The following is a 10,358-nucleotide window of genomic DNA, read 5'->3' on the forward strand; positions in this document are numbered from 1 at the left end:
TCAGCAAATTACTAATTTAGATGAAAATGTGGTGTCTGGATTTTGTGTTTGACATTTTCATCTCTTTGACCTCCAGCTTCACAATGTGACCTTGGCCTTGGACCTCCTTAATGACACGGGCCTTGAAGTGTCCAGTGTTGATCCACAAGGTGAGGAAACAACACACAGTTCTATCTCATACAGGCTCCGCCCTGAACTGGACTCTATGGGTACTACCTCCTCCAATCACTCGCCCGCACTTGCCCACTAAAATTTTATCGTGCACGTAGCCGACCAATAGGACGTCGCTACCGATATGTGTGTGACGTATAAATAGCAGTGTCCCTACTGGCGAACTGCTCACTGAATTCACCACCTCCACGGATGGAGTCACCACTTCTAGAAAATTATCTTTGCACCCAGGCGAGGAGTCCAGGCCCCCACCCCCTGCCAGCCGACCTGCGGCTGGGGAAGGGAGCGACTGGCCAAGTGACCGTTAAGGAGGGAGAGAGGCCTGCTGACGCTGCCACAATCCCCCGTCTGGTGTTCAAGACGCCATTGTTTTACATGTGCTGCTTGTGTACACTATGGTAAGGCTTTTGAGAATGTGGAAATTGTTAATTTATGTTAATTACATTCCTCAAAGAGCTAAGTTAACTTCTCTCATCAAAGAGCTAACGTTAACTCCTGGGGTGAGGGTAAGGGTTCGCCCTGCGGCCTTGTGTTCACAAAGCCACTTTCTAACATGTGCTGCTTGTGTGTACACTGTGGTGATGCTTGTGAATGTTAAACTGTTTATTAGAAACACATTACATTCTTAAAAGTGCTAATTCCCCACCACCAACCCCATCCCATTGAGCTAGCCGAGTTGATCGCGCTGCTGCGCTCACCGACACTAAGCTAACGGTTCGCCCCATGGCCCACGCTGCTCTCCTGGTCAGAACCGAGTGAGAGGGTGGGTGAGGCCCAGGCATCCACTTCGCTAGCCTGACCGCCAAGTCCGTGCAGCCATAATGGTCCGCTTCCATGACGTGACAGCCGAGAAACGAGCTGTTCTTACTGTGGAAACTGAGCAATGCAGCAGTCTACTGTAGCTCTGCATTCCCAGCGCGCCCACAAGGACTCGCACGGGCGCGTTGCTAGCTCACCGGTGTTGAAAGCGTGTTACATAAACAGACATGCCGCCCTGCCAACATCTCTATCGCCGAGCAGTCACAGCGCAGCTAGGCTAGTCCGCTATAGCCGGAGAGAGACAGCCAAAGTCAGGTCTCTGTCGGGATAGCTGGACAAAAGAGATCGCTCGCTGCTTCGGTTGGTTTCGTTTCCTGCACGAGCGCCTCGTAGCGCCTGTTGCAGCAGGCGAGGCTGTCTATCCTGCCGCTGCTTCACATGGAAGCTGTGAGCTTGAGGCTGACGTCAACACCGGGTGACGTGTAAAAAAAACAAAAAAAAAAACAACCCAAAAACAATTAGGTGACGTGGGAACAGTCGTTCGTCATTCTGGTAGAAGTGAAGCAGCCTACAGTGACAGAGCCCTGGCCTGTACCTATGGTCTGGGGGGCTCTGTCACAAGGGTTAGGCTTCATATGCACAATGCTGGTGTTGGACCAGGTTTTGCTCCTACAATTGTGGAGAGGCAGACTCAGGCTGGTCTATCCGCTGAGGTCGCACAGACCATCCAAGCGGCGGGCAGTCTCCACCACGTCTTGCTGTAAAGCTTAGTGGTTGGGCTTTCAGCGTTGATGCATTGAGAGGGAGACGGATCTGCCTACCTGTTCGGTGGGATCCGTTTTCTCTTTCCTGCAAGGTCTGATGGAGAAGGGGCTGTTGCGCTGCAGCTATCTCTCCTGTCACGGGGGGTTTGGTGACATAACAGTCTTCATCCACTCCCTCGTGATACGCTTTCTGCGGGGTGTGAGAAGACAGCAACCGGTGTCGTGTCTCTCGGTGCCTCAGTAGGACTTGCTGCTTGTGTTGGTGACTCTAATATCTGTACCTTATGAGCCCCTGGAGCAGTCCTCATTGAAAATGCTATCTCTTGAACAGCCCTGTGCCTTGCTCTCACCTTTGCTAAGAAGGTGAGTGAGCAGTGTGCCTGTCGGTTCACCTCAGCTGCATGCTGGTTCTTGGTGTCCACAGTGCAGCCGGATTGAGACAACACACCTCCTTTGTTCTTGAGAACATACGGAGCATGTTCAGGTCCGGGACAATAAATCTGGATGCATTCTACCCCCCTTCCCCACTAAGGCTGCAGGGAGGTGAGAGTGCATCTGTTGTGTCCATGTGTGCTTGGCTGACGTCCTATGTAGAGCACACAGCCCCCATTCGATGCACTGGTCAGCTGTTCGTCTGTTTCAGTGATAGTGCAGTCAGTAAAACCCTGTCCAAGAAGAGCCTGGCCAGCTGTGAGTGAATCTCCCAAGCCTGTACACAGGCGGGAACAGACCCACCCTTAGTGGTGCGTGCACATTCCACTCGGAAGTGTGGAAGTGTCTACGACCCTTATTCAGAGGTGTGTGTGTCGAAGAGATCTGCACAATGGCATCTTGGCCCTTACTGTGCCCGTTTGTGCATTTCTATCTCTTGGATATGTCGGGCTCCTTCTCGGGATCCAGCTCGCAAGTGCGACCTAGGATCTGAAAAGTGAGGATCTGGTGACTACTCGGTGTAGAGGGGGAGCATACACTGGCAGTGCCTGATGTTTCAGTGAGAAGTCAGGGCAGTGCAGGTGTTAATGGTCAGGCCAAGCTTCTATCGGTCCAGCAACCTTCTCAGGGGTGTCCCACCATTCTGTCCCTAGGTGATGTGGTGGTCGGGGCTTTGGCCGCCTGTGGCCGACCGGGTTGGTGTGGTGGACTTTGGCTTGTCGCGGCTAGGGTGGACAGTCGTCGGGCTCCACCCACTGTACCCATAGAGTCCAGTAGAGGGCGGAGCCTGTGTGAGATAGAACGAAGGTTACGATATGGTAACCCTAGTTCTATAAGCACAGGCGGAGCCCTCTACTGATGAGCCCTGCCGCTCTGACGCCGTCTGCTGAAGAGGCGGTCAGATGCTGAGGCAGTAGGGACACTGCTATTTATACGTCACGCACGTATGCACTCGGTAGCGACGTCCTATTGGTCAGCTACGTGCATGATAAAATTTCAGGGGGCAAGTGCGTGCGTGTGATTGGAGGAGATAGTACCCATAGAGTCCAGTAGAGGGCTCCACCTGTGCTTATAGAACTAGTGTTACCTTATCGTAACCTTCATTCACAGAATACACACTCTGCGTTGTTGACAACAGATTTTACTCAAATTAAAATGCCAGACACAGATGATGAAAAAAAAAACCCAGAAGGTCTGAGAGTAAAATGATTGCAACAGAAACAAGCCTGCCGCTGCCGCTCCAAGACAACATTGTCAAACTAATTCACATGATATCATCTATCAAGAGCATTTATCTTTATGACAGGGAAACGCCAAAATCTGTTTGTATGTCAAGCGAGGAGGGGTATCGCTCCGGTAGTTTGAGTTAATCTCCACTGCTTGGTGGAGTGTGGGGTTGACAGTGTTTTGGGGGGAAAGATGGAATTGCTTGGGGAATATGAATGAGTGCGACTCATGTCTCGCTGAGTATGACTGCGGATGATTGGCTCAGTCTGAGGTCATCATCATTCATTTAGAGAGGAGCAGCGAGGAAGTTGGTCTCAAGGGGACGATGTCACTCTGGTGCCCACTGATAGACACAGGGATTTAACCTCACCGATATAGCTGCATCTACTGTGTGTGTGTGTGTGTGTGTGTGTGTGTGTGTGTGTGTGTGTGTGTGTGTGTAGGAAGATATGTTATCTGTATTCATAAGCACTGCTACTGTATGCCACCCAGTTATCAGACAGATCCCAGAAATGTTCTGATTGTATCTGTGCTCTGACATTTTGTGTTTTTCCTGTTTCAACCTGCAACTGCCAGTTATCAGATTTCCAACTGTAAAATCACAAATTCATTATTTGCGGGGTAAACTTATCAGTCTGAGCATTCATCCAGAAAATCACACAACAGTATGAGCAATACATTATTACCAACTTTTGCAGTTTGCATCTTATGTACAGTATGTAGTATTTTGCCACCAAGTTTAAGTACCTCTTCAATTTTAGCATAAATTTGGTATTTGATATTAAAGACAGGTTTAATAAACCCCCTCACAATTAAAGACTACCAGTATAACAAAGGAATCAAGTTTAGCCTAATAAATACATTTCAGCATTGAAGATATTTGTTAATTTTACATTATATACACTCATGTTGTGAATTTTACAACATGACCTATCCATAATAGGTCTAAGTAAGTTTTACCTTTATCAGACAGTGGGGCTTAACCACTACACCACAAGGATGCCCACCCTTTACTATAAATATCCAGTATTGTTTTAGTGAACTTGTAGTTTCAAGTCAGTGTAGAAATGTATATTTCTAAGATAAATTGAGGTGTAATACTTGTGCATGTATATAGTTCATATGCCCTTCTGTCGCGGATAGAAATACATACATGTATGGGTGCCTGTCCACTTTTTTTTAGATTAGTTTCAACAGGTTTTATTTGCGTTAATCTTTCCTCCTGTTCATACCAGCCATTAGAAGATCTTTCTAAATCAATTTCAATGTAAGTGATGGGGACAAAATCCATAGTCCTCATTCTGTGCAACAAAAAAAAAACATGGCAAAGTTTATCTTAAGCTTCAACAGTATGAATCAGTCAATCAAGTAGCTATCTGTCTTTTTTTGTGTGTGAAATTCCCTCTTTATGTTACTGTCCCTACACCACATCTCAACAAGGAAACGCTGTCCAGGGAACCAAAAAAGGGGACTTTTCGTACAAAAAGGCTGTAACTTTGGAAGACAGACACTTAATTTATCTAACTCAGACTTCTGAGGCCACGTAACTTTGGAATATATTTTTGTACAGAACGAGGACTGTGGATTTTTTCCCCCATCACTTGCATTTAAATGGCATTAGAGAGGGATTTTTTATGACAAGTATGGACAGTAGAGCAGCAAGCATTACAGTAAGAAAAACGTGTTTCAATGTAGATGTGGGCATGTGAGTATTGTTTTAAGACAGACTTGAAAAGTGGGAAACTGTTCTTTAATGCTACAGCCTTCAATTATATTATATAGGAATATTAGAAGAATATTATATGTTAATACGTTCTTCCAACTTTGTGGCAACAATTTAGGGAAGGCCTGTTTCAAGTCAAGTCCGTTTATTTATAGAGTCCATTTAAAGACAACATATTTACCCCAAAAATCTTTAAAATGCAATTAAAATATAAATTCAATTAAATATGGATGGAGGAGATCACAGTTGTATGGTGGTGCCAGTTCATGCAGTGCTTTTCAAACAAATATCTTTCAACATCACAATGAGGTCCATAAAGAAATGTTTTGACATTTGTTGTGGAAGAACTTGACAAACCTGCATACAGCCCTGACCTCAACCCCGTCCAAGACATTTAGGATGAACTGCAGTCAGTGCCCAGCCTCACTACTGCTATTGTGGCTGAATGGGAGCGAATCCCTGAATATAAGAAGGGTTACAGAAGGCTGCTATAGCAGTATATTAAGACCCATGGTTTGGGAATCAGATGTTCAACTATCACACGTGGGTGTAATGTTTGGGTGTCTACATTTGACCATGTGGAATCACTCAAAATAGAGACGAGTGAAATAGTGTGTGAATTAGACTTGTCTAAGTGTGAGAATCAATCCATATCAAATGGATCTACTTCAGTTGCCTGCAGATCCATTATTGACAAAATGCTCTGTATTCTCTCTGAGCTTCAATCTCACATTCACAGTCACTAAAACTTCCCCACAATGTTACCTGCCAGCCATATGGCCTGTAATTGTAAAGTAAATCCTTAACACGATAACTGTTAATGTAAGGACCAGCACAATTAATCAAAGCCAGGAGAAAGTGGCTAATTTAATTCATTTTTACAGTCTTTTTAATTACTGGCATAATTGCTGTGATGGAATGTGGAATCCCAGCAGTCAGTGTCTAAAATGGGATAGTGCTGCGTGCATTAATTAGGTTAGCCAGTGGTGGAGTTGATCTTTATGCCACATTCATTCAGTGAGTGCATCTCACAACAGAGAACAATTTTGTTGGGATCCCAGCAAGGACATATTGATTCAGTTTCCATCTAATGTTGTTTATTTTTTCCTCCTGATCTATGACCTATATGGATGGATCATGAGAATGGATATTAGCTAATGTTGGTAAAAGCATCCTCATGTTTTCACTTCCTCTGTGGCGTGGTAGATGGTGTTGGTGCATTATAAATACACACTCTCCTGTGGATTGTTTGACAGATATTGTCTCTCAGGACATCGCTGCCACCTTGAAGGTCCTGTACGCCCTGTTCAAGAAGCACAAAGGGCAATGACAGACAAGCAAAGAGGACATCAACAACCAGAAATGCAAACAGGGCTAACAATAGGTGGAGTGTTTGGCCAGCTTGTGGTTTCTTCTGTCTGTAAACTATTGCTCATGCTGTCCATCTAATTACTTCGATTTTTGCAGTTGTATGGTGGCCCAGAGAGCTCTTCGCACTGCATCTTCTAATCCTCACCAATTTGACAACACATGTGGAGTATTTAAAAAAAAAAAAAAAGAAGCAAAGTGAGAAAACACAATCAAATACAGATATCACTTTATGAGTCACAAACCATGTCAACAGCAAGCGTGTGTTTCTCTGCCGTGTCCGGGACGGTTCATCACTTTTTTTTGCATTCCCTGGCAATCGTTTACGTTGTCTGCGCTACTTACAGTAGTACGCATATGCTGTTTTCAGTTCTGTTTTCTCACATTGCGCAGATGTTGTCAAATTGCTGAAGATGTTTTTATAATTTGCATCTATTTGCATATGTTCTTAATAAGTTGTGTTTCCTAAAACTAAGTGACTGACTGTAAGAGTCACTTGTAAGGCAGAAGTCTATGGTAGAAATAAGTCTCTTAATAAACCCTACTGAATTTTTGTCTAGTTAAAGAATGAGTTGGGAAGACATTATGGCAGGCAAGTGCCAATAAGCTAGTTAGTCGTTAGCTCACCAACTAGCCCCATAACTTGTCACTACCTCATCAAGCCTCCAGCCATAAAGTAGATGGGTGAATGGCCATTAATGGAAAGTGAAGGTATTTCTGCTGGCTTGTGAAAGGGCAATGCAGGCTGCTTTCCAACACAGTCATCAGTGGCATAGTGTGCAGTTACTGAATTTGAGTTAGAACAACTAATTAAAAAGGTCTATCCCTGATTTCTCAATTTTTGCATCTTCCTAGCTCATTAATATCTGGAACTAGCACATGACTCTTGGTACTGCAAGGGAGAGTGGTTAAAGCACTCTTGTGTAACCATGCCCTTCTGGGTAAACCCCCGCAGACAGCTTGCTCATTTCGATTAATGTATAAAATGCATAGTAGATTACAGACTAGTTGTAATGATGGTATAAATGGCAAATGTAGTGAATTTAAAGTAGATTACTGGCCCAAAAATACTTGAGTAAAAAGTAAAAGTATAGTTTTAAAGGTCCCATATTGTGCTCATTTTTAGAATCATACTTTTATTTTGGGTGTCTACAAGAAAATGTTTACATGTTTTAATGTTCAAAAAACATTCAAAATATTATTATTTTTCTGTCTATTGCATCCTCTGTCTGAACAAACGTTTTAGCTCCTCTCTTAGAGGCCCCCCTCCCTAAAAGCCCACTTTCTTCTCATTGGGCAGCAACTAGCTGGCATAGCGCTGAAATGAAATGTGGAGATAGGTCAAGCTAAGCAAAATTACTTATATTTATTACTGTAAATGTCCTAGTGTTTGCCAGCTGGCTAATTATCAACTGCAGTCCTTCGGCAGGATGTTTTCTTTACACCTTACAATTGATAAAGTGTACAGAACTATCGAAACACCATAAAAACAGCAATAGCAACAAAACAGGAGTTCTCATTTAGACACAGATAGCCATGCAAAGAACACAAGGCAACAACACACAACCTACTTTTACCTACTTTTTACATGTAGTCATGCAGGACAACAACAAACAGTACACGTAAGTAAAATACATTATGTTGATCTTATCAAAAAGTTAAAAGATGCCCTCAGGAGCAATCAATGCTGCTGGCCGCCACCGTCCAAGTTGGACAGTGGGGGCTTGGCTGAGAGCAGTGTATTCAGTATGTGTTAAGTGGACGAGGCCATCTACTGCACTGAAGTCACAGTTCAGTCTACAATACTAATCTACAGCCCTACATTTGATTTAATTAAAGGTGGTAAAAAGAAAAGTCTTAAGTCTTGATTTAAAAGAACTGACAGTTTCAGCAGACCTGCAGTTTTCTGGGAGTTTGTTCCAGATATATGGAGCATAAAAAATGAAGGGCTAGAGGAGGTCCTGTGCTAGACAGATACATTCATGACGTAATGCAGAGAGCCAAATTTAAACACTGTGTTTGCGCACACATTTACTGAAAGATGGAGCAGGGTTTTAGACACAATGGGGACACATATTTTTGTTGAAAAGACATGATAAAGTGCATTTCGCATTTTGTGACCTTTTAAAAAGGAACGTGAAAAGTTTCTGTTCCTAAAAAAACACCAACTTGATTGACTACCTGGAGATAACAGAGCACATTTTCTAACTGTCTCTCCTGAAGACATTTATACTATATTCATGTTGCTCATACAAAACATTCAAACTCTCACTGGCTCCTTTCTCACCTCAACACAGCTGACCAGTCATGGAGAGAAATGGGTGTGAATCGGATCAACTGTTTCTGAAAGTTACAGACATGCACTGACACAGCACTCTTTAATCCGATGGGGTTTTCAGAGCTATTTAACCTTTCGAGAAGCACATATGATGGAGTGTACTGGCCCCATAAAAATGTTTCAGCATACGTATATACCACTTGCTTTTTAAGTTTAAGTTTGGTTCACATTCAGTGACAATATACATGGTTTTACTTCCTGGTAAATTTACTGTTTGATCTCTTCCTCTCTTTCTCTCTCTAAATTTCCTTTTCAGTCTGACACTGCTGGAACATGGCACTTTTCATTCTTGTTATAGAAAACCATCATCCTTGAAGGCCACTTCTAAATAAATAATGTTCATTTCTTTCTTTGCTTCTTCCACGTGTTCCTGCTGACAGTCTGGGACCTCTTTCTCTACTCTGCGAATGCAATTGTCATTTCTCAGAAAAATTGAGGGATTTTTTTTTTGTTGTTTTCATCACTGAATTGTTCACAACTCAATGTCACACACTGTAGAGAGTGTGTGGCAGGCAGCGATGGAGAGAAGCAGAGAGAACAAGAGCCGGACAATAGATATGATTCCATCAAAGGCACGTATTGTGTAAATTATGTGTAGAATTAAAAATTGACTAGAACTGAAAAAAGCCACTTAAATACTCTGTGTTGCAAAGAATAAATTTATGCAAACCATTCCAGTAAGTTCTGTACTGTTAAATAATGATATCTCTTTACCACTGCCTCTCCAGTTTGGTTTCGTGGATGTAGTTCGTGTATTAGCAAATTGCAGAATGAGTTTCTTTGTTTTTGTCTTAAAGTATACAGTATAACATTTGGACAAGACTAAACTGTAACAACAACCAGTTTCACCTTTCTTATTCTCTCCAATTTCCCTGCAAATGTATTTGTTGACATTAAGGAAGTCAATTTATTTATTTCCACCAAGGTGATAGAAAATACTCTAAATTCACATTTATTTCCCCTGACATTTCAAAATGTTTGCATACAATTTGCTCAGCAGTCTGATGGAAACATAGCTACTGTATTGAGACAGAGACTCTTACTCTTGCTTGTATTATGAAATTAAAATGGCCTCTCTTCTCTTTTTCAATTTACACCCATCATTGTTGAGCATTTAATTGCTCATTACTTTCAAACCATGACTGATCTCAGTTGTAATAAAGTGCTCTTTTTATGCATTTTAAAGCATCTATATCATTAGTTGGTCCATATAAGTCTTTCTGCATAGACCAATGCTGAGCTTGACATCTGTGTTGCTATATGTATTAGCTATTGCGTATATCAAGGATATGTTTCAGAGCATGTGTATTATTATTCCAATAAATGGTTAAAACCTTGATGCATTTGTCCTGCTTAAAAGGAAGTGAAGTGTTTGTGCAGAGCCTTCTAATAGAATCTGTAAATAACATGGATTGAACTATGGAAATATACAAAAACCTTTAAATGTTTGCATATCTATATATCTTGGTAGCAGGTCTTGTTTCAGACATAACTGTCACTGTCACCATTTATCAGCTTTCCTGATGAACTATAAAAAAAATCCTATGTACTGTAAATGGCAATTCTAACTATTATA

The 10,358-nt window shown here is 42.4% G+C and overlaps 1 protein-coding gene across 1 annotated transcript in view; it reads left to right on the forward strand.

The window, feature by feature from the left end:
• Positions 1 to 10,121, forward strand: part of parvg (parvin, gamma) — an 18,300-nt gene extending 8,179 nt beyond the window's left edge. Inside the window, exon 13 of the mRNA XM_046038621.1 lies at positions 6,333 to 10,121. Coding sequence (XP_045894577.1) covers positions 6,333 to 6,406 — 74 coding nt within the window. The 3' untranslated portion in view covers positions 6,407 to 10,121. The remainder of the gene's footprint in view (positions 1 to 6,332) is intronic.
• Positions 10,122 to 10,358: the final 237 nt, after the last annotated feature.

This window comes from Micropterus dolomieu, linkage group LG22 (genome assembly GCF_021292245.1).
Source record: "Micropterus dolomieu isolate WLL.071019.BEF.003 ecotype Adirondacks linkage group LG22, ASM2129224v1, whole genome shotgun sequence".
NCBI classification, from domain to species: Eukaryota; Metazoa; Chordata; class Actinopteri; order Centrarchiformes; family Centrarchidae; genus Micropterus; species Micropterus dolomieu.